This window comes from Mustela putorius, unplaced genomic scaffold, assembly GCF_011764305.1.
Source record: "Mustela putorius furo isolate JIRA1106 unplaced genomic scaffold, ASM1176430v1.1 tig00003845_pilon_pilon_pilon, whole genome shotgun sequence".
In the NCBI taxonomy this organism is placed as follows: domain Eukaryota; kingdom Metazoa; phylum Chordata; class Mammalia; order Carnivora; family Mustelidae; genus Mustela; species Mustela putorius.
Window position 1 is genome coordinate 9858212 of NW_025421998.1, and position 24622 is coordinate 9882833.

The following is a 24622-nucleotide window of genomic DNA, read 5'->3' on the forward strand; positions in this document are numbered from 1 at the left end:
TTCAAGGATATATCTGGTTTTCGACTGGAAAGGGAGACGGGCGTGTTCTGGTCCAAATGCTGTTTTCGCCGCCTCCGCTCAGAGGATGTCACCGTCTCAGGCCTGTGCTTCACGTCGTCGACTGCTTCTGGTGGTTCCAAGAAATAACAATTCTAAAATCATTCTAAAAAAAACAGCCGTGTTTGCGGAGTGCTTCCTGCCCGTTGTGAAGTCTCAGAGGTCGTCTCGTCCCCGGAAAGACCATAGCGTGCCCGGCTGGTGTGTTGGTGTCGTGAGGAGGTGTGAGCGGAGGCCGGCGGGGCGCAGGGAGGAGGCAGGCAGGACCTCCTGGGAGAATGCTTGCAGTGCGGCAGGGTGACACAAGAGCCCTGGAGTCCCCCGTCTTTCCCTCCTCAGGCCCCGTCAGTAACTGAGCCCGTGTGTTCCATGTTGCCCACTTGCCATGGCCCACAGGCCTTTGGTCCTTGAGGGACCTTCCGTTGCCCTGGTTTCTGGCACGTTTCCTTGTTTCCAACCTTGTGGCTTGTCTTTCCTTCTTAGACGAAGTCCTCAGCACTCTAGGTGGGTCCGGCCAGTTGGGAGCTGGGAGGCTGAGGGGGACTGCCCCCTCTCAGTGCGTGAGAGTCTCATCTGTCATTGGGGGCAAGATGGGCTTTCGTGTGGGGAAAGGGTCTCTTCAGGCAGGCCTCTCCCTGTGTTCTGGGCGACCTCGGGGGGCTGTGGTCCTGACCAGCCCAGGAGCAGTAGAGAAATTGAGAGAACATATTTAGAAATTGTACAGTAATCTGAATGTTGAATTAGTGATAAAAATGTGGGCATGTGTTGTCTTTGTTTTATGTCATGTTTTAGTACTTCCTTTTTATTATGTTTTATATAAAATACTTGTACTAGACTTCCTGGTGTCCGTACCATCTGCAAACCGCGCCGTCTCCCACAGGGGGCTTGGGAAGTGCTGGCTTAGGGTCCTCGGGGGAAGGGGTCAGGTCAGCCCACCAGCTGGGGAGCACTGCTGTGTCACAGACCAGTGTAAATGGCTTGACAGGAGCACAAGCAGTTGCAACAGGTTTTTTATTCCTTGGTTTAGTTTTAATGGTGCATTTGGGGGGGGGAGCGAAACCTTAAAATTATTGCTTTTAATAAAGCCTGTGGAGTAGTGGAAGCATGAGCTTTTCAGCTCTGTTTGATTTCCCGTTGGAATGTTTGCTCTTGGCGACCAGGGAAGGTTTAAATTCTGTTCTGGTGTTCCCGGATGGTGCTTCGCACCTCCTGAACTGCATAGCACCGTGCACAGATCCCTTGATCGCTGGCTGGTGGCATTTCCCTCCCTCTGCTCCCTGCGCCCTGTCCGGCAGCTGGCAGTGGACGGGGCCGCACACCTGCTCTCCCTGCCCGGTTACCGGCCCAGCAGCCGGGGCCCCTGACTCTCCACAGCTGTGTCTTTGTCATCGTCAGCTGGGCGGTCCCCAGCACTTGCCATGTTCCTGCGTGTCTGAGGGAGACCCTGCGGATGTGGCTCCTGGGACCTTTCAAAGATTATTACTATATTAACTAGGAGGACAACAAAAACAAAAACAAAAAAACCCAAAACCTGGGGGGGTGTATGAAGTTGCTGGTAATTGAAGATGAGTGATATCCTCAGCCTCTGTGAACTTTTCCTATAATTGATCTTTAAAGAATAAATACTCGGCAGATTTTCAGTGTCTCCTCTTACTGAGCTTTCTGTCCCTCTGGGCGTGGTCAGTGAGTTTTTCCGGGAGAGTGACGGGAAACCTGGCCTTCCGTCTCCAGCAGGTGGATTCCCCACCTCAGAGGGCAGCTCCCGGAGGGGTTGCAGGGACTGTCTTCCCAGCCCCGTCCCAGCAGCGGAGGACAGGAGGGGCAGCGGGGTCTCCGCCAGCTGTCTCTGCGTGCCTGGGAGCCTGCTTCTGACAGAGGGGCTGGAACCAGATTGCTTAAAAAAAAAAAAACAGAAGGTAAATCATCAAAGGTTTTTCTCATAGGAAAAACAAGACTTTTCGTCATTGGTAGAACATTCCAGAGTGGGATGAAAGTGCAGGAAGCTAGGTAGGATGTTTGTTTCCCAGGGAACGGGCTGCCGTCTGGTCTCATTATCCAGATTTGTCACAATGTAGATGAAGATGCTGAAGTTGGGGCGGCCGCCTCCCCCAGCACCGAGGACCCCCCCATGGCCAGCACCCCCGCCGAGCCGCACCCACTCCTTACCCTTCCTTTTCAGGGAACCTTCCCTCCTGTTCCATTTAAAGTGCAGCTTCCTCTGCCACTTAGCCGCTCTATGCTTTCCCTTGATGATCCAGAGCCTCAGCCCCTCCCATTATGAGCGTGTCAGTTGCATAGTGTGATTATGGCTTTACTACCTGTTTGGTCCAGATAAGCCAAGAGGGCAGGATCTGGACTTTAAGGGCTAACGTGCCGTGGGTGCTCGGCAGACGATTGTGGAGCAAGTGAGTCTCTTGGAAGGCTTTCTCCGTTCTTAGTGACCGAGCCGTCACACGCTAGTCTCTGAGGCTGGTCAGTTTCCCTATGACTAGGCTGGTAAAGAGGTCCGTCCTCGATGAGTTTGAGGACACCGCTCCGTGACCACAGACATCTTCGTTCAAGAAGCTTTCTTGGACCCGAGATCAGTGTAAAGTGGTGTCTGCCTCCCTACCTTCCCTGGCTAAGTCCCGGCAGGGGTGTGTAGATCTTAGGCTGCCGGTGGACTGGGTGTTCACGTGCACACGCAACCTGCTTCTTACTGAGTAGATGCGTTTGCAGCCCCATCCCGTCTGCAGTCTTCTAAGGACGAGAGATCAGGGGTAGAGTGTGGATTGAGGGCGCGGTCTTGTGAGTCCCAGGCTTGACCCTCTCCTGTGTGTGTGGCACGGGGCTGTACCCCATCCCCTACCTGCCCTGCTTGCTGTGTGATAAGGATGCCACATTCTCTTCTCAGCTGCTCTGAGTCCGTGCTCCAGGGCAAGACTTGGCTGCCTGAGCCCAGGACACCGTAGCGGCCGTGAGAGAAGTATGTCGAAGTATATTTAGAAAGCCGAGTCATCAGGATGTAGGGACAGAGCTGGAATGGGGAGCAGAAGAGTTTGAGGCTGACTCTTCGGTCTGGCTTGAGCACCTGCCTGAGGGGCAGCGGCTGGCAGGCTGGTGGTCGCCGAAGTATTTCTGGGGACTGGTGTAATGCCAGCTTTTCAGATGACGGAAATTTCAGATGCAGTTAACCTGTCTTTTCATCACCCAAAACTAGCCTCTCCTCTGTCCATTCATTGCCCTCTGGGTCAGCCAGGTGTCCAGCCTTAGAGTAGGCCTGGAGAGTCCTTTTCCCGATGTTTAAATTGCCGTTTCATGCAACACCATTGCACGAACCTGCCCCATCTGCCAGCCTGGCTCTTGCTTTGCTGGGCTATGACATTTGTGCAGTCTGCACCCTGAGCGTAGGTCCCTGTCTTGCTGGGCTTCCTAGGGCCTGGGGCTTCCCTGGAGTGGGAGGGGCCTGTTTTGTTCCCAGCAACTCCCTTCTGGACTGGTTTGGAACAGAGTCGCGTTATGGCTCTGTCTGGGACCTTGTTATTGCCCTTCATGGCTCCAGGACTGGTGCCAGGGGTGGGGTTAGTGAGTTCATGGATCAGTGTTTTCAGTGGATCCAGGGATCCTGTTAGGCCAAGACCTGCTTTTTAGACAAGGAGGCCTTGGGTAGAGGTGCAAGCTCCATCAGACCCGTTTGCTGGCCCAGGAAGGGAGTCTCTCTGATCTGCTGATAAGAAGCAAGGAGCATGACCTAGCGGGGAGTTCTTGTGGAAAAGGCGGGGCTGTCCCTGTATCTGTAGATTATCTGTGTCCGTGTACCGTTTAAATTAGTGGCCCTTGTATTTCCACACACTCGCATGGACATACACATGCACACACACACTCCTGTCTTCTCTTGAGCGCGATGCCGTTGGTCGCAGGCAGCCAACCTGTGCCAGAGGCTGGCCCCGCGTCCCTGCTGGTGGTAGAAGCTGGAGTGGCCTGTCACTTGTCAGGCATTGTCACTTGTAACTGCTTTCCAGGGGTGTGAGGGTGAGTGCAACTCAGAAGGCGCCCTGGAGACCCTCCTTGCTCCCCTGCCTCCTTCCAGCCCCCCGAGCTGTAAGGGAGCCGGCGCTGTCTATCTCGAGGGAGCCGGCGCTGTCTGTCTCGGGGATGGGGAGGCAACTCGGGTCTGCGGCTGGTGTTCTTCAACCTTACGCTGTCTCCCCTGCAAACCCTTTGAAGTGGATGCTGTTCCCTGGTTTTCCTGTGAGGGCTGGGGCCCAGGGACTTGTTCAGGCCAGACAGGTAGGGATGGGAGATGCTGGGTTCAGCTTTGCTCCACCTGGTCCCAAACCTGAGTCTCCTCCCCACGTAGACATGGGGTATGGTTTGGGGGCACTCTCCCCTTGCTTTCCTCTGGGTGCTTCATTTTGGAGAGTTTCTGTGTCTTCGTGTGGGTTCTACCCCCAGCCTCCTAGACCCCTGTGGTCAGGCTTCAGTGGCGGGGTGCGTCCCGGGCGAGGGAGAGCAGAGAGGGGTGTGGCGTCTCATCTGCGGCCAGGCCCATCCTGGGCTTGCGTTTGGTGCCCGTCAGGATTGTGTTGGCTTTCCCCCTCCTGGACAGGTGCGGCCTGGCTCTCCTGGCTGCTGGAACGTTCCGGCCTTCCCTGGGTCATCTTCAACATTTGAGGGCTGACGTCTCCTCCCCTGACGGACCTGGCTTCTTCACGCCTGCTGCTTTGGGGTTAGGTGTCAGAGGCAGCTGGGTGCTGTGATTTTGTTTCTCCTTTTTCTGTGCTGCTTTGACTCCCAGGGGATTTCTAATGCGAACAGTTGGGCTTCTTTGAGGCCTTGAGTCCTTCTGGAGCTTGCCTTCTTTACCCGGCATTCTGGGCCTGTTTGCTCTCACATCTGAGGCAAGACTTTGTAAGAGCTCGGTGTAGGAGCTTTTCCGCTGTGGCTTAGGGGACACAACCTTCATTCTGCCCCATGTGAGTTCTGGGGGTCCTTCTGCCTGCTTCTTCCCGGTGGCTCTTGCCCTGACCTCAATGGTTTCCATGCATGTGTAACCAGTACTTGGCTGACAGCCTGCCCGGCACCCCACACAGGTCTCCCCGAAAGGACCCCCTTCCTCATGCTGCAGATCACGGGCACTCTGGGCAGTGGGTTTGTCTCTCTCAGAGATAACCGTCCTGAGCCGCCTGCTGTCCATGCACAAAAACCATTTCAGTGTTCTGCTCGTTTAAGGAGAGAAGGTCTGTTCGAAACTTCATACTCCATCTTGGTGGCATGTGGTGTCCAGAATTCACTTTGGAGCCCAAAAGAAATACAGAGACCATGTGGTCCAGAGACCTCCCTTTATAGTATTTTTTTTTTTTTAAAGATTTTGTATGTTTTATGTGTTAGAGGGAAAGAGAGCAAGCAAGAGCGGGGGAACGCAGGCAGAGCGAAAAGCAGGTTCCCTGCTGAGCACGGGGCTCGATCCCAGGACTTGGAGATCATGACCTGAGTCGAAGGCAGATGCGTGATGGACGGAGCCCACGGGTCCCCCGAGACCTCCCCTTATAGAGCAGGGAGAAGGCACGGGTAGGGAATTTGTTTCCGAATCACGGAGTTGACACGGTGGTGATTTGTAAACATTTGGCTCACATCACAGTAACGGTTTTCATTCATGAAGGATGTGATGACCTTCTGGTGACCCACTTGGGGGTCGGGACCCAGGGGTCCTGTGCGGGGAGGCGCTGACCAAGTCCGGCAGGACCGGCCCCTCTGGGGCCAGAGGACCCAGTTCCTTGTGCTCTGGCATCTCTGCTGCTTCTTCGGTTGGTCTCGGACACTTGCTTTGCTCAGAGCTCAGTGAAAGATAAACCTCCAGGGAGCATCAGCCTGACTCCTCGGCCAGGTCCTTCATCATGCTTCTGGAAGCTTCTTCCCGCCCCTCCCTGCTCTCCTAACTTCCCTCTGAAGATAATCGCACCCGGCTCAGGTGTGGTGTGGGAACCTGGGTGGGAGGCAGGAGGGGCCCGGGCTGGAGCTCGGGGCCAGACCCAGCTTCCTCATTCCACCTCCAGATTCTTGGCCATGGGCTGCCGTTCACCCCTGGCCTTCTGGCCTCCACTTGCCGGAGGGACTGAGAAATGAGGGAGAGCCACCTCCAAGAATTACATCACAGTAAACCCTGGGGCTTTTTCCTGGTCAGCCAGGACCAATGAGAGCCCTTTCCAGATTTTGAAATGAGAGTTTTGAAAAGTTCGCAGAAGAGGTGCCTCTTGTTGTTCTGCTAACCACGGGCACGCGGCGGGGATGTGCCGTGTGCTGGGCGGGTGTGGGAGCTCTGCTGGGAACACAGCCCCATCTCGGTGCACCCTGAGGACCGCGCGCCACCCGCTTTCCTGTCGGGGTTTGAGTGTGGATGTTGCACGGGTCGTGTTGCCAGGACAATGCCAGAAGCTTCAAGCCAAGGAACTTGGATTTGCATGTATGCAGAGGCTTTATGGTCCCCATTGGGGCGCGCACAAGATTGTGACCCGCATTTCAGAGAAGGGAGCTCAGGCGCTGAGATGCTGAGGGATGTCGCCATGGTGAGGTCACCAGAACGTGGAGCCTGATGGCCCCAGCGTCCCGGCTGTGCTTGCATTTTGTTAATGAATGCCCTCTGCTCTGTCCTTTTTGTTTGGGTCTCTGTGTAGCGAGGGGACTCCATTCCCTCTGCCTCCAGGAGGGCCTCAGCTGGGGGCCTGATCCTTGAGTCTATGGGGAGCTCAGTACTGTGACCCCGGGGATGGGGGGGCGGGGGCAGCAGGAGGAACGCTGGGCACCAGGCCCGTCTTCCAGAGCTTCGGATTGTGGCTAGCCAGAGGTGGCCCAGGTGGGATCAGGACGCATTTCATTCCATTTGGAAGTTTGTGGTTTCTTAGATTGTTCTCATTGTCCCGGTTGCATTTTGACTGGGGAGGCGCGTTGAGGGCTCTGATTGTCGGCTTTATTGATCACTGAGCAGCATAGAGATTTCCGTCCTGTCTCCTTGGCCGGGGTAGACCTTAATCTCGGTGTGGGTGCTACTCGCTGACTGTTGTAACAAATTCACGTTAGATGCGCACTTGTGGATGTCTTGGTCTCTGTTCATTTTCCTTTCCATGAGGGTAGTGGTCCCAGAGAACAAAGCGAATGGGCAGTGGAAGTTGGGGCTGGGCGCCCAGTGATATGATGTTCTCGCTGTGCCGTTTCTGCCCCCTGGATGGGGGCCCAGCCGTCGGGCCTCCCTTAGTCACCGTGTAAATGGGCCAGAGGGGTCCTGCCTCCCTGCAGGGAGTGGTTGGCTGGAGAAGGACAAAAGGGCAAGCTGTGGGCCTGGTGGAGACATGATTTCATGAAGGGGGGCCCTCAGTGCCCCCACCCAGACCTGTCCTGCTCTTCTGCATTCAAGAACTTGGGGGTAATAGTGTAGGGCTGAGTGACCCAGTGTCGTCGACATTGATGAGATGCCCGACTCCCCAACCTGGGCCAACAGTGTGTGCAGGTGAGAACCACCAACCCCTGTCCCGGGGGCCTCCATCCCAGAAAGCCTGGGGAAATCCACAGCGGCCTTTGGCTTCCGCATCTTGACCGTTCTCTAGAGTTACGGACATCCCAGAGGATGACCCGAATAGCTGTGAAAAAAATGTAGGGGTCGGGGCATCTGGGTGGTTCAGTTGGTAAAATGTCTGACTCTTGATCTCTGCTCAGGTCTCAATCTCAGGGTCATGAGTTCAAGCCCCATGTTGGGCTCCATGCCCAGTAGAGCCTACTTAAAAAAAAAAAAAAAAATGATAGCAGCATTTTAGTTTTGACAGAGGCTGTAGCTTATACTTAAAATCTGTAAGTTAGTGACTTAGGAAACTGTCAGCTTCGTATGAAGAGCCAATGTGGACGGTAGAACTAGTGCCAACGTGTGAGGCCGTCGCCGCTCTATGGAGCATTGGGCTATCATGTTCCTTATTGGTTAACATTTCATGGACGTGAAGTTTCTGGCTCCCTTTTCTGAGCCACAGTCATTGTATTGCTAGAGCTCCGAGACACAGACCCCTTGTGAAAGTGTGGATGTCCCAACCCCTGACCTTCGGGGTCCCCCCACCCCCCCGGAGTGATTGCTGCCCACTCCGTCCCTGGACCAGACTCTCTGTGGTCTCCTTCCCCAGAGCAAAGCCTGGGCTTTGGTACTAGCCATTTATAGCTGGTTTCCCCATATGCAGGTCCAGAATCAAAGTCCTGGAGGAAGCTAGAGGGCCTTGCATGTGCCGAGAGTGGATTTTCCCTTCAGGGGCTGCAGGGGAGGAGGGCAGGGTTCTGATCAAGGCCAGTCTGGGCAGAAGGCCTGCAAGAGATGCTGGATTTGGGTCGGCCGGGGGGCCGAAGTCACGTAGGATCCCCAGGCAGAGCAGGGGAGAAGCAGGGAAAGGAAGGGCAGACCGTCTTCTCTTTCCATTGCTATGCCCGCCCACCCCATGCAGCAGGCTGGTGAGGACACGCAGCTGTGTTTTGGGGTTTGTGTGTCCTCTGGGGCAGACTGGAAAATCCTGCTGTGAACCCATCTCCCGGTTCTCAGACTGGTGAAAGCTTTTGTGGGAGTATTTCCACTTGGGAACTGAGTGGGGGCAGGGCCAAGACGGTTGTGCCGTTGGGTTTGATGGAGCTCATTTTTTCCGTAAGCTACTTCTGTTCTCTGCCTAAACAGCTAGGGAGTGAGTCCACAGTCCCCAGGTTCCTTCGTGTGTACCTCCCTGTGTTCTGCCGTGCCCGCCTGGAAGCTGATGTCACAAATGGCTCTGCCAGCTTCTCCTCTGGAGGGAACAGGAACAGAAAACGGACAGGAAGTCAGGCACGATGTTAACTGCAGTCCCGTTCTGTAGTCATTCACGTACATCCGGTCTGCTGTGCTTTGTCCTGTCCTTGTCCTCCTGCTAAAAGTTGGTGGTGGAGTCTCAGTAGAGGTGGAGGCGGGGGAGGGAGCAGGTGGAAGGAGTTGGGGAGACACAGGTGTGGGGAGGTGGTGGTAACAGCGGATTTAACAGCGGATTAGTAGGAATGCGCGTGAAAATTGCAGCTTGTTAATTACGTACACATGTGTCACACACATAATGACACGAAATCTTCCACATTGTCCCCCGTGAGGTGACCCTTACCCAAGGAGGGCTAGTGCCTCTCCCAGGCCCCTCAGCTACTGATTTCTAGAAATCCTAAAGCCAGTGCTCTTACCTGGGAGGTGAGCTGCCCTGCCGACTGGGGAATGCCAGATCAGAAGATGGGGAGAAAATTGACGTGGCAAAGGCACTTTATTTTGGGAAAACCATTTGTCAAGCTGAGCCAGCTCTGGGCACGAGGTTTCTCTGTAGGGCGATGGAAATGTTCTAAATTTAGATTGTGGTGATAGCTCTACAAATACTGTAAATTATATTAACATTCGTTGGATGGTACATTTAGGGCAGGTGAAATTCATGTTAGGTAGCTGATAGATCTTAATGGAACTGCTTAAAAAGAAATAAAGGATTGATAGACTGCCCTTCCTTCCCCCTCGCATTACTGAAATGGATGTGTTGGTGCCTGGTGTTGTAGAGTGGGCGAGCGAATTTAAAGCTAGGTGGTTCGTACACTACCTCTGCTCCTAATGTCAAGAATCCGGACACTCAGAGGTCGTTGCAAAGAAAGACGTGTCTGAAGATGGCATACACAGGACGGTGTGGGTTTAGGGCTACGGCACTTGGGTGCAGTGAGGTTTTTGTGAAAGTCTGGTGGTTTTCTAAACAGTGGCATTGTCCCTGCCGTGCTTGGTGTCTTACCGTTTTGGAGAAGAGTTTTGGTTGCTCTGAGGAGTGGCGGTCCAGGTGTTCTGTGTGACTCAGCAGCTTGGATCATTGCCATCCAAGTGGGAGGCAGTACCCTCACTCCTGGAGAGGGCGGCTGGCGTGGTGAGTAGTTACTAAAATCCTAGGAGGTGTTTTTTTTTTTTTTTTTTTTTAAGATTTTATTTATTTATTTGACAGAGAGTAAGACAGTGAGAGAGGGAACACACGCAAGGGGAGTGGAAGAGAGAGAAGCAGGCGTCCCACCAAACAGAGAGCCCGATGCGGGGCTTGATCCCTGGACCTGAGCCAAAGGCGGACGCTTAATGACTAAGCTACCCAAGTGTCCCCAAACCTAGTAAGTTCTAATAAAAATGAGTAACTGTAGCTGGGAGGAGGCTGCCCAGGAGATGTTTCCCACACACAGCTGTGTGTGTTTAAAAGTCGTGGACGAAGACACACACACAGTTGACCCACTGGGCTTTGGATGGCAGGGAATTTGTGATAGAGACTGGAAGGCGATGCTTTCCCTGTTAGAACCAGGGACAGATGCTGGGGTCACGCCTTCTTCACTAGGGCAGGAGGCTCATCTCTTAGTAGATTTTGATTCTGACTTGTTCCATGACGTCAGCTGTGTTTTGCATCAGCCTACAAAGGCTATGCTGATCGTACTTTACAAGCGTCAGCTCATTGTACGTCGGAGCGGGACCCCTTTCCCACCGGGTGACTGGCTGCAGGGTGCCGGAGAGGGGTCTGGAGGGAAAGTGAGATGCTGGACCCTGGACCGTGGGACCCATGTCATTTCTGTTCTTTCCCTCCCTGACAGTGGGGTTAGCCAGCGCCGCTGCGGGAGAGGGTGTGGGGGCGCTGGGCACACAACTCAGGCTTAGTTTACAGCCTGAGGTGGGCGTCCCTGGACTGTCCCTGCCCCCCGCCCACAGTATTGTCATGCATTGTTGTTCGTGTGTGCGGTGGGGGGGCTTATCTGCATGAAGAGTTCAGCTTGGAGGTTTTGATGGAACATTTTGTTGGAGACTTGTGGAAGCCCCTCATTCTGTTCTCCCTGGTGTTCCTCTTTGGTTTTCTCAGCAGAGTAACAAAGGGCTGTGCTTTTAGTCCCCTGAACACCTTGTGCGCCGAATGGGAGTGAGGACACAGCCCCGACACCCGCCAGAGAGACATGTCTCTTAGAGACCCCTTGTCCCTGCCATTCACAGCCTGGAACATTATACCTGCTGGACAAGCGCTTTGTTTATGCCATTTTAATTTAGTCCTCCTGGCCAACGCATGAAGCTGCCCGTCGGCCCCAGGACACAGCCGATGCAGCAGTCACACGACTCACGGACAGGTGTGAGCCTGGGACTGGACCCAGAGCCTGGCCTTCTGCCCTACGCTCCGCTTTATTCCCGGCAGGCACAGTGCTGACTGTCCCGCTCTCTCTCCTTGAAGTTCCCCACCTGCTCCCCGAGGCTCATGTCAGCCTGTGGGGTTTTTTTGTTTTGTTTTATTAACATATAATGTATTGTTTGCCCCAGGGGTAGCGTACAGGTCTGTGAATCATCAGGCTGACCCGTTTCACAGCTCTCACCATAGCAATTCCCTCCCCAGTGTCCATCCCCTAGCCCCCCATCCCTACCCTTCCACTCCCAGTAACCCTCAGTTTGTTTCCTGAGATTAAGAGTCTCTTATGGTTTGTCTCCCTCCCGATCCCATCTTGTTTCATTTTTTTCGCTCCGTACCCCTCACGATCCCCCGCCCTGCCTCTCAAACTCATATCAGAGAGATCATTGTCTTTCTCTGACTTACTTCACTCAGCATAATGCCCTCTAGTTCCATCCACGTCACTGCAAATGGCAAGGTTTCAGGGGGGTTTGCTGGCTGCATAGTATTCCGTTGTATATGAATAGATCTTTCTGCAAAGAAGACATCCAGATGGCGTGGGTTTTTAGCCAGGAAATGGCTCAAGCCGCCCCGCGAGCATCTCTGTCTCGAGAGCGGGGTTCCTACTCCCACGAGAGTGGGCGTCTCGTGCTGTCTGACAGGCAGCCTGGGTAGCGAGGTGTTCTCTGCCCCTTTGTTCTTCGTGCTGGGCCGCATGGCCTCGCTTCCAGCCGGCCTTCCTCCCCTCACTGTAGGGGGCAGAGGCATCCCTGCCCCGCGTCTGGGGCACACACTGAGTAAAAGAGCACCGCAGGGGGAGGGGTAAGAGGCCATATTCCTCGGGGCCATCAGAGAAGCCTCTGAAAGGAGGCGGCTTCCCGGCAAGGCCTTGAGGATGAGGCCACGGTGGGTGTGGAGGGCAAGGCAGAGAACATTCTGGATGGCAAAGGATCGCCGGGGCAGAGCGGGACGGGGCTGCCTGCTTGCCATGTCCCAAGGTCGCCAGGCTGGGCAGGCGCCCCCTGGATTAGCCTGTGAAGTGAGTCCCTGGGGCAAGGTGCACAGACAAGCCCCGTAGGCCTGGGGATCTGCATTCCTCCGCAGTTCCTCCTGGAGAGGCCTGCTGGGTCTAACCTTGCGTCCACACCCGCTGCCCTGACGGTTCCCAGCCTGCTTGAGACACCTTGTCCTTGGTGATCCTTGAGCCCTCGGGGGGTCTTCATTAGCCGGGCACCTGCCTCCGTGGGTGGGCAGGGCTCTCGCTCAGCGCGTCCAGTGGGCACGCTCCTGCCAGGGGAGGACGAGTGCTTCAGGGAGGGGGCTGGAGGGGTCCAGAGAAGCGGTTGGGTTGGTACCCCAGCCTGGGGCCAGCAAGAGGCCAGAGGGAGCGAGTTGGGAGGGGGCACTCGTGTAAGCCCCAGAAGTATGACAAGAAGGAAGTTTCTAGAGGACAGCACTGCCCAGCTAGAGGCTCCATCCCAGTCCCCTCCCTGTGCCCCACCGCCAAGTCCTGTGGGAGCTTTAGGACCAGCCCGCTGCCCTGCAGGGTCTTCCCCCAGGCCCTGCATGGCACCCCGGGCCTCCTGCAGAAGGACACTGGAAGTGCTGGTTCCTGGCCCTAAGGGGAGGCTCACTAACCTGGAACAGGAAACCCACCACGACAAGCAAAAATGAGCCCCGGGAGACGAGGCCGGCACAGGGACAGGCTTGTTGTTCCTGTCCCAGTTTCCGTGACCCTGAGCCTGGCCAGGTGCCAGTGTTTGCCTTTGAAGAGTTGGTGCCTGACCTTCCCCTGCAGCCATGGTTAGCTTCTCCTTGGCTGGCTTTATTTTACAAACTAGCAGTTTCCTACTATGGCGTCTTTTTTCGCTTACCAGGATAATAGGGTTCTTGTCTGAAGCATCTGCCTGTTGAATTATGTGTGTGTGTGTGTGTGTGTGTGTGTTTTCTCTTTGACTTGGGAGTCTTATATACAAACACATGAGCCCCGCGTCGGGATTTTGTTCTTGCCGCTGCTATTTGTTGTGCAAACCTGTCCGATTTGAATGGTCTTTTCGGTACAGAGCTGACAGATAAAGTATAGGGTCCCCAGTTAAACTCAGACAACTCGCAGGAATGTTTGTTAGGACAAGCCTCATGCAGGGCCCAGGACTGACTGACACCTCGTCTACCTGAAACTCCCGTGTTGCTTGACAGCCTGCGTTTGCATTGGCTAAATCTGGTGACAGGGTTGCCTAAATCAGGTTTGGAAGGTCCTTCTCTTCTAAATTGATGTCTCTGTGGGGTAGGTCTGCTTGCCACTGATGAGAGGAGTGCTTAGGGACCGTGGCGTGTGGAGGAGAAGACAGGGACTCTGACCTGGACTTGAGTCCGAGCAAGGGACAACCCGGGGTCTTGTGTGTCCCCAGAGGGACAGGCTAGGGGTGAGGCCTGGGTCGCAGGGAGGCTGGACCCCTGGTTTTTATTCTCCTGAGCTCCGTGATGTCTGTCTGATTTCAGTCAGATGGTCCATAAGCAACGTCCAGATTCGTAATGGGTAGTCATTGCTCATTTATATGTAAGCAAATCCACCAGAAGAGAAGCTTTAATCATTAAAGCAAACCTTGAAACAATTCGAGAAGAAGAAGATCCAAGTAAACGAAGCGAGAGGGGAAGTGTGTGCCAACGAAAACGTGTCCCAGGCCGTGAGGATGGAGAGCATGGCCGTGGCTCCAGGATGAGCAGGTCCGTGGGACCCACGCGTGAGTGTGGCCACGACTCAGACACATGTGTGCATGGAGATAATGAGGTGGGAAGGAGGTGACCTTCCGGCTCAGGCAGAAAGGGTGGAGTGAACTGGGGGCCGGTCTCTGGTGTCAGCTCTTCCCGTCCACGGGTAGCAATGTCAGCGAGATGAGCGAGGAATACGTCACGTCGGAAGAGAGACCAGAATAAAACTTATACAGATGCTCTCCAGTGTCCTTGACGAGGTCACGCTTGTTCAGGGTGGTGAGGCTGTAGCCTCTGGTTCCCTTGAGAGAGTAAGGAGGCAGTCACCAGCTTGCCTCGACGAACCGAGAAGAAGAGTTCAATGGACTTGCCTGTGTTGAATTACACTTCGGAGAATCAAAAATTCAGTTAAGACTGCAGACATACAGGCTGGGAAAGCATTTGCAACAGACAGGAGAAGCTGTTTCTTACACGTGGGGAACTCATCCTGGAGGAATAATGAGGCGCAAACCAGGGTTGCCAGTGGACAGGGGATGTGCACGTCCCTAAGCTGGGTCCTTGCCCAGCCCTGGGCCCTGGGTTTGTACCTGGTGCTGTAAATAAAGGCTCCAGCAGTTCTGGGTGGTGGGCGGGGTGGGGGGAGATGGTTGTCACTGAACCCATTTTACAGATGAGCTGGTTGAGTCAGACTCCAGAGAACTGGCCCCCAGGGGCTCAGCTCCGGAGGAGTGGGTGGGCTTGGCTGATTGGAAAGGCCGGCTGCCCTTAGGCGCTAGTCCAGTGGACCCATCAGAGGGGAAGTCCAGAAGAAGAAGGACAAAGGGCTGAGAAGCTCTGGAAAATGGTCAGTTTCAGTATTTAAGACCTGCACTGAAAACCACAGGCTGAGGCCATGGTTTACCTCTGGGATTGGCAAGAAGAAATTCCAGAAAGATCACCAGTCTCGGTCTGTCGCAGAGATTATGAAATGGGCAGTTCTCCTCTGTTTTGGGTGGAAGGGTAAACTGCATGAATAAGATTTTGACAGTATGTATCTCGACTCAAAAAAAACCCCCAAAATACGGGTGAAACCTTTGGACTAGTGGCTTAATTTCCAGGGATCCAGTGGAAATAATCGGAAATGAGGGCAGGATTTTGTGCACAGAGGTGTTGATGGGATTGTTATGTACAATGTCCGAAACTTGCAAGTGGCTGCAAGTGTGTACCAGAGTAGTTTAGGATCTGGAGAGAATATTTGCCAAGATTTTAACATAGTATCTTGTCATGTTTGTGGGGGAGGGAGAGAGGCAGGACACAGGATCGTTCACACCCTGTGATTTCCACGGGGTCTGCCTTGCTGTTGGGATTCAGGTGCATTTTAATTATATTTCTGCTCTGTTCCAAAAATTGACCTGCTTGTTTGAAAATCTGGAAAAGAAAGAAGAAAAATACTTATCCCAGATGGTAAAGAGCCAGTTGGGTGGAGAAATGTAGGCTGTGGAATCGCAGAAACCAGGTGGGATGACCTCAGTGGGGGGGCTGGACTGCATTTGAGGGTCTGGGAGGTACCTCGTTGTGCCCTGACCCTGACTGCCCAGCTCCGTCCTCCGCACCCTGGCAGGGCTCCTGCTGGGTTTGCTCTTGCCTCTGGACTCCGTCTTGCAAACCAGCTCCTCTCCTCTTTCCCAACCAGAACCTTCCTTTCTTCACAAACCACCTGCTCATCGGGAGGGTGCGGGCTCAGGAAGTCGTGCTGCCCAGCCACCCAGTGGAGTGGTCCAGGGCTTGGAAGCGCGGATGGAGGCGCTTCGTTGCCATGGGAAATTTCAGAAAGATGGACTAAAATTCCGTAATGTGTGCCATTTGATTATGAATCTTTTTTTTAAATCAAGATCGCTTGTAAAGCCCGTGCAATCCAAATGTAACATAACATTTTCCATAAGTAATTCAAACAGTGCACGTAGACGAACCACGTTTGTGCTTTTTTCTTGTCTCTGGAAAAACAGACCAAAAACCAACAGGGTATCATCTGTGGGTGAAAGTAGAGGGGTTCACTTGAACTTTTTTTCTTTAAGCTTTACTTTAGTATCTAGATTCTCTTAGTTAGCACGTATCGCGTTTATGATTAAAAAACAAAAAGAAAGCTATTTGTTTTTTGGAAAGACCAGCAGTGAAGACATGCTCTCAGGCTTGGATCATTTCCCCCAGATTTTCTGGGGGAAGATATGGCTGTGGCTGGGCCTTCCCAGGCACCGAGCTCCCTACTTCTGAGTGGTAGATAGATACTGGTGAGCTGACCCTTCTGGTCTATCTCCCCAGTGCTCCCCACTCTGCCTCCCCAGCTCTAGCAAGCGGACCACACTGCGTGTGTGTGCACATGGGTGTGGAGGGATAGAGTATCATCCTCCTGTTTCTGTACCCCCAGGTTTAAGTCTCTGGACGGAGAACTGTTCACTGGGGAGCATTCAGGTGATAAAGCGGCTTGTCAAAATGAACGAACTTTTTTGAGTTTCGTGGGCAGCATGAGTGGGAAGGCACATGAGTGGGAAGAACCCCACCACCTGGGTTCTAATGCTGGCAGGGGGCAGTCAGGTGGACATAACTTTCCTGTCCCGGAGTGTCCCCAGCTGTGAAGTGGGAGTCCAGCCCTGCCCAGTAAACTCTGCATACACATTTGCTGCTGTTGGCATAGGTAAGGGTGAAGTTGCCGAGTTGGCTGCTCTTTGTGCCGATGGTAATCTTCCCCTGCAGACACAGTTGTAAAACCTAATTATGGAGGTAATCCAGGTGCAGTGTAAAAATCTCAGAATTTCTTAAATCTGAAAGAGGACTTGAACCTCTTTCTGCCCCACGTTAATCCCTGCTAGTGTTCCGTGTGTCCCTATGAAAAGGCCCATTTTCTTTACCCACGTTTAACCTGTTTTTCATTGGGTTGATTATAATCTCACAAAGATGCTTTTTCCTAGAGTTGTGAGGTTAATTGTAACATTGCTGTTTTAACTTTTGCCTAAAATTTTTGTCCTCATCCTGACGTCTGGGGGGGAAAAAAAAAACACGGAGCCCTTCTTTGTAGAGCCGGCCAATTATAAGCAGTCCCTGGATGTTTCCGTTCCAGATAACAGACCGCCTAGGGCTTGATTACCAGTAATTGTTGCAGAAAATGCCTGTGCTCCATGGAATGCTAATGATTTCTATTCGGTGCTCGAATCCAGCAGCTGACAATAATTCTTTTTGAATTGCTATTCAGGCAAAGCCATTTAAGCCTGAGACCTAGGGTGACTTGTCTGCTGACGCCTTTGCTCAACAGTGGCACCTTTCCACCATTAGCTTCCCTTTTACGGTGTGTTTTAAACAACCAACCTTTAAACACCAAGAACGTGAATGCGTTGAAGTAAGAAACTGAGGAAGAAGGACTGCAGGGAAGGGCGGGTGTGGACAAGTGTGAAATGCTCCTTTTGACCAAAGCCTTTGTGTTCCCGTCTTCCCCAGGACCAGGTGGAGCAGACGCCCCCTCTCAGTCCACGAGATCTGGCGGGACCGGGCTTCCCAGCACCATCGGATCGGGATCGGCTCACAAATCACCAGGGTAAGGAATGACAAAAACAAGATGCCACGGATGCCATCAGCCCCAGCAGCAGCTTTGCCCCTGTGCTAGGACTTCGTATTCTGTGAAATTGTGCTGGGCATTCACATGAGAAAAATTCTGATCTTGGCTCTTTTCTGCTTTAAAGGAAACAAATTCTAGAACAGGAAAAAAAAAAAAAAAGACAAAACTTGGCTGCAATGTCCTGATATACAGGTATCCCCTGCTTTTCGAAAGTTTGTTTCACGCAAGACCTACCTCAGTACCTGTGTTTGCTCACTTAGAGAAATCCAAAGAGGATTTCTGCTTTTAGAAACAAAGATTCGGCACTGCTTTCAGGACACCAGGGTGGCTTAGTCGGTTAAGTGTCTGCCTTCGGCTCAGGTCATGATCCCAGGGTCCCGGGATCGAGGCCCGCATCGGACTCCCTGCTTGGCAGGGAGTCTGCTTCTCCCTCTGTCTGCTGTCCCTCCTCCTTGTGCTGTCTCTCTCTCTCTGACAAATAAATAATTAAAATATTAAAAACAAGAAAGATAGGAAGACCCTGCATTGCTCTCACAGGGGGCCATTCTAAAGGCAGCGGGCATTGAGGAGGACGGCGGCCCTGCCAAGAGCCTTCCCCGCAGCCGCGCTCAGCATCCAGCTGTCACGGCTTTGAGCTTGGAGCACCTGCGCTTTATCTCTGTGTATTTTGTTCATCCGCGAGCCAGATCTGTCTTTATTGGCATCGGAGGAAGTGGAGACAGGTGGTTTCAGCTCTTGGCACACTCACCCAATTTGTCTTATGCATGAAGGGTAATCGCTTCTTCGTCTTCCATCATTTCGGCTTAGGAAAAGTTTCATAGGAACACTGAGCTCTGAATAGTGACGAGGAGTCAGTCAAATGCAGTAAGCAGAACCCCAAGGTCAGTTCCACACGTTGTCTCAGGATGCAGCCCGGAGGGAACCCGACATCACCTCTCAGGGCCCCTGCACGGGGCAGTCCCTCCGCTTGGCTTCTGGGTGTTGCTCTCCGGCTGGTGTTGTGTGTCTGCACACTTGCTGATCCTCCGGCTTGCTGTGATGACTTTTAATCCCATTCTGTTCACTACTGATGGGAGCAGCACAGGAAAGCAAGGATGGAGGTTAAAAGCAAATTAGGTCTGGGGTGTCTGGGGGACTCAGTCATTTAAGCATCTGCCTTTGGCTCAGGTCATGATCCCAGCATCCTGGCATCAAGCCCTGTTTGAGGCTCCCTGCTCATGGGGGAGCCTGATTCTCCCTCTGTGTGTACTCTCTCTTGAATAAATAAAATCTTAACAAAACAAAAAACAAAAGCAAATGAGGTCTAAAGGTGCACGCTTTGATACAGGGGAAAAGGGGCACCCCGGGAAAGGAAATGGTATGACTGGGGGAGGGCTCCGGAAAAATGCCCACAGCCCATGGTGTGGATTACGGGAAAGTTTAAGTACAATACGGGGTAGGCTTTAGAGCTGGGAGGCATTAGAATAATCAGATTCTTGAAATGGCTTAATCTAAAAGAGGTTGAAATTTAGCAAAAATAAGAGCTGGGAGCTTCCCATGACGTCTAAGAGCTGTTTTCTCAAGTGTGAGATGCTATGTCAAGCAGTCGGGATTTTCTGTGTTGAGCATAATGTTGGAGTCATCTTTGAGGACACTTGGCAACAAGAAAGAACACTGATTCGTTAATACAGATTTCGATACTTAGGGACGTTTTAATTGATGGCATTTCACTGCTTACTGTTGGTCTCATTTAGACTGAAATAATCAAAATCTAGGTAGTAATATTCATGTAAAAATCTGTGTTGATGCCTTAATCAAAAAGTTAGGAAAAAATTATAATGAAAGAGTTTTTTAAAGCTTAGAGCTTGGGGTGGCTGGGTGGCTCAGCGGGTGAAGCATCTGCCTTTGGCCTGGGTCATAGTCTCAGGGTCCTGGATCGAGCCCCGAGTCAGCCTCCTTGCTCAGCAGGGAGTTAACTTCTCTCTCTCCTTCTGCAGCTCCCCCACTCATGCTCTCTCTCTGTGTGTGTCAAGTAAATAAATAAAATCTTGAAAAAAATAAAATAAAGCATAAACCTTTTCTAAGGTTTAAAACTAAGGATCCCATGGATGTCACAGCTGCTTGGTTAGTGGCCTTGAGGGTTGAGCACAGAAGATGGAGTGAGCTTCATGCAGAACAGGGCGGGTTCCCTTCCTTGCTCCAGAGTTACACTCCGGCCTCTGAAACCGAGGGTCAGACACATCCCAGCACTTGAAGCAGGGCCAAAGGGAACCAACGAATGTGCCTCCACCCCTGACCTTGGATGCCTTCCCTCCAATCCTCAGTAACTCTGTCCCCACTGCACGTAAAACAGGGAAATCAGAAGGACTCACTCAGGCTGGACCACAGGCCAGAGTGAGTAGTGCCCATGCTTATTTCTGCTGGGCTGTAGAAGCCCCCAGCAGCGGAGGGCAGTTCAGACCGGGGCCCGGGCAGCGTTCCGAGAGGCAGCAGCGGTGCTAAGCGCCCCGCTCCGTCCCCACACAGGGAGGGGTGGGAGGAAAACAGAGCACAAGCCGCCCCCAACGAGTCTGCAGACTGAATTCCTTAAACACTGAGAAGAAGCACAACCACCACAATCAGCAGACTGCCGCTTTCCAGATGCAGTGAAGGTGGGTCTGACCATGGCTTTGAAGGAAGCATGTGTGTGCTGCGCGGGGAGGTGATCGAACGTGTCGTGTCATAACGGACACCCTGAAGCACAGTGGGGTGATGGGAACAGCTAGAGGGGAGAGTCCGTGTGTTAGAAGTGAACGGTAGAGTTCCTCGCATTTTCAAAGTGCTGGATTCAGTCCAAGGAGAATTCATTTCAGGGTTCACCTCCTTCCGGCACAGATGGACCTGGGAAAACATGAGTGGGCCCTTGGACACACACACTTCCATGTCCCAGAGTGTGCAGGTGGCAGGGAGAGGGGGATCTGAAGAGAGGCTGGTGGGAATTGGCCAGAACGGGCAGGCAGTCCCCAGAGCAGGCTCAAAGAACCAAGAGGAAAAGGGAAGACTGATCCACATTGGGAAGCATCTGGCAAGGTTCCAGAAAGCAGAAGGCAAAGAAAAGGTCTTTGGGGAGAACGCAGACTTCCCAGTGCCTGGACGGCCATCGGATTGGCAGCCTGCACAGACCCAACAAGTGCCGAAGGAGAGCCTGAGTGTTTTCAGAGCCGTGAGGTGAAAGGGACCATCCGTCTGGGAGTTCACACCAACACGTACTGAAAGCAAAGGAAAGCTTTTTCAGGTGAAGATTGAGAAGATTTGTGACTGGCAGTCTTCTCTGATTCATTCAGAGCTGTCCTTTAGAAAGAAGATCGTGAACGCCTTGCAAGGAGCAGGGTATGGGACACAGCAGTGTGCGGAGAAAGGGACGCCATGTCACAGGGTCAGTTCCATACGAACTGTTCAATGAAGGTTAAGCTGAACTTCAGTAATTAGACGCCCCAAGTGTGCATGTGTGTCTTTTGAGGTTTGCTCTCTGTGTGTTATATCATAGTATCATTTGAGGGTTTGCTCCGTGAGCAGTTATATAATAAGACTCCCGTTGGGGAAGTAGAACATACAACGATTTGAGATTATGTTAGAAAAAGTATACTTATTACGTATTTTAAAGACTGTATTTATTTGAGAGAGAGTGGGGGGGGGGTGTAGAGGGAGAGAGAATCTCAAGTGTAGAGCCCGACATGGGTCTCGATCTCCCTACCCTGAGATCATGACATGAGTCGAACCCAAGAGTCCTGTTCTCAACCATCGGGACCACCCAGGTGCCCCCTTAGTTAACCCCTCAGTTATGTATTTTAAAATCTTAGTTGCAACTCAAGTATCGACTGTAGTTATATGTGTATATAGTTTCTAATCTAGCAAAAAAAGATATGAGGGGATCTATATTTAACAAAAACAACCAACATCAATAGAAAAGGAAGAAAAGCGAGATGTGAAAAATAAAAAGGACGGCAAGCAGAAGTACAGGATATGATTGTCGGAGTAATTCTAAGCATTTCTATAACAGTATTAACAGCCCCAGATTCATAGAAATAAACAGAACTGTGCTCCCAACAGACTGTTGATTCTTTTCTAAAATCTGTGTAGCTTTTTAAAAAGGTGACCACATATGGGAAACTGCACTAAATTTTATTTTATATCTTAATTTATTATTTTTTTGCACTAAATTGTAAGCAGTCTATTTCATGCAGACCACATTCTTTGGCCCAGTGTGATTAAATCAGAAATCAAGAGAAAAAGTTCAAAAGGTAAACATGTAAACGTGTGTGGAAACTTTAAAAACACACCCTTTCCCCACTCGTGGATTACAGAGGAGGTCATAATGAAAGTACCAGTCATTTAGAATTGAGTGTACTAGAAATTGAGTGCTAGAATTAGTACTAGAATTGAGTGTATTAGAATTGAGTGTACATTAGAAATATGAGTGTACTGCAGGTAGAAAATGGTATTAAGGTGTTTGGAACTCCATTTCTCATCTTGGCAGAAAAATGGAAATTAGGAGCATGACAAATCAAGAGTGCTAAGGAATGTAGAGGAAGTATTTGCAAAAGCAGAGATCAGAAATTATGGGAATGATGAGGAAACATCAAAAGGGGGAGCAAAACCAAAAGCCAGTCTTTTGTAAAATCTACCAAAACCGCAAGCCGCTGTCACAGACACTCAGGAGGAAGATGGGCACACAGGGAAACCATGTGGAGAACACGTCGGGGAGTTCAAACAACACAAGAAAACCATGAGCATCCTTGTGAATGTGAAAATAGGAAGGAAATGGATAACTGACTGCAAAAGCATAAAAACAAAATGACCAGGGTGCCTGGGTGGCTCCTTCAGTTAAACGTCTGCCGTCGGCTCAGGTCATGATCCCGGGGTCCTGGGATCGAGCCTCATGTCGGGCTCCCTGCTCGGTGTGAAACCAGCTTCTCCTTCTCCCTCTGCCTTCCACTCTGCGTCCTTGTCCTCTCTTTCTCTTTGTCAAATAAATAAAACTATGAGAGACTGTGGACTCTGAGAAACAAACTGAGGGTTTTGGAGGGGAGAGGGGTGGGGGGATGGGTGAGCCTGGTGGTGGGTATTAAGGAGGGCACAGATTGCACGGAGCACTGGGTGTGGTGCGTAAACGATGAATCTGGGAACACTGCATCAAAAACTAATGTTGTACTTTATGGTGACAAACATAACACAATAAATAAATAAAATCTTAAAAACAAAAAAACAACAGCAAAAATCCAAAATGGCACACCCAACACTGACAAGCATGTTGGAGCCACAGAAACTCATTCGCCGTCCGTGGGAATGCAGAATGGCACAGAGGCTTAGGAGGGTGGTTTGGCAGTTTCTTGGAAAACTAAGCTTACTCTTACCATACGGTCCAAACAGTTGCGCACCTTGGTATTTACCTGAAAGAGTTGAAAACGTACGTCCACACAAAAGCCTATACAGGAGTGTGCATGGATTTACTCATAATTGCCGGAAAGCTTGGAAGGCACCATAATGTCCTTCATTAGATGAATGGATGAACAAGTTGGTCCGTCGAGACATTGCAGTATTACTCAGCGCTACGAAGAAAAGAGCTATCAGTCACAGAAAGGCAGGGAGGAAGCTGGGGTGTGTATTCCTGTGTGGAAGGAGCTGGTGTGGCCAGTCGACATGCGGTAGGATTCCAAGTCTGTGACGTTCTGGAAAAGGAAAAGCTGTGGAGACAGTCGGGAAACCAGTGGTTGCCAGGGTGGCGGTGGGAAAACACGGCCAGGCAGAGCTGAGAGGAGTTAGAGCAGTGGCGGTAGTGTGTGTGATGTCATGAGGATGGATGTATTTGTCCAAACCCATGGAACGTTCAACACCAACAGTGTTGACCCTGAGGTCAGCTGTGGACTTTGGCTGGTTATGATGTGTCAGCAGAGGGTCCTCTGTGGTAAAAAACAAACAAACAAACAAACAGCCGTTCTGGTAAGTGAAGTTGATCATGGGTGAGGCCATGCTTGTAGGAGGGCAGTGGGTTTGTGGGACATCCCCTTACCCTCCTCTGAATTTTGTCATAAACCTAAGATTGCTCCAAACAAATTCTTAAAACAAACAACAACAACAAAAGACCCTGATCTCATTAGAAATAAAAGCTATCATGGAGATTATCTAAGGAAACCAAGACTGGTTTGCCTGTATAGTGCTTCTGTAATGTTCTGTGACATGACAGAATGGATAGCTCTGTGAGTGGTGTGGACAGCACTCAGAAGTTTCAGGTACAGAATTTGGAAGAAATAAGAAGAAAGAGGAAAGCAAAATGAACCATAATTTGACTCTTGGCAAAATACAAAATCTTAATAAAGAATTAACTCCGGCAGAACGGAGTCTGTATTCAGTACCGTTGCCTCAAGGGTGTTTTGGGTTTTGCATTGAATGTCACAAAACCTTGAAGGAGCAAATCATTGCTCTCTTTCCATGAGTTGTTGGAGAGATAGGGAGCAGACCCTCCAATTGTCTTACAGTGCTCTGTAGCTCTGCTGGAGACGGACAGCACAAGAAGTCCACATACAGGCTGGGCATATTTTACATTATCATACAACTCTGAAAACATTAGTCAGATTTACCCGTTTGCCTTAAACATCAAACAAATGTTATTACCAGGTTGCGTTTATTATAATCATGGAAGGATGCTTTACCAACGTTAGATGGAGAAGACCTTGACACATTCAAAGATTTAAGGGGGAAAAGTGGTATCTTACCAGTGACCATAAGAATATATACAATCCTGAACTTCTATAATACAGAACAAGTGATGAGAGCAAAACCCTGACTAAGCCAGCACTTTAGGGAACCTCTGCAACCTGTCCCAAGCTTATAGCATCCATCGTACACACAGGAGTAATATTAATCGTGTCTGTGAAAATCACGGAATCACACCCAAGTGCCTGCTGTCACTAGAGGTCTTAGCCAGTGCAAAAAATGGTTAAACAGAGAAACAGAAATGCAGACACCGAAGTAGAGCAATGAAATCTGTGCCTGTTTGCAAAGCACCCAGACAGAAAGTCAGCACTGACTTACAGACTTTTAAACTGAGTGAGTTCTTTAAGCTGGCAGATACAATATAATATCGACAGAT

The 24622-nt window shown here is 51.3% G+C and overlaps 1 protein-coding gene across 4 annotated transcripts in view; it reads left to right on the top strand.

Moving 5' to 3' along the window:
- Window positions 1-24622, top strand: part of GRB10 (growth factor receptor bound protein 10) — a 169265-nt gene that overhangs the window by 59435 nt on the left and 85208 nt on the right. For all 4 annotated transcript variants that reach the window (XM_045089549.1, XM_045089547.1, XM_045089545.1 and 1 more), the window contains one exon: window positions 17397-17493. In XM_045089549.1, coding sequence (XP_044945484.1) covers window positions 17397-17493 — 97 coding nt within the window. The remainder of the gene's footprint in view (window positions 1-17396; window positions 17494-24622) is intronic.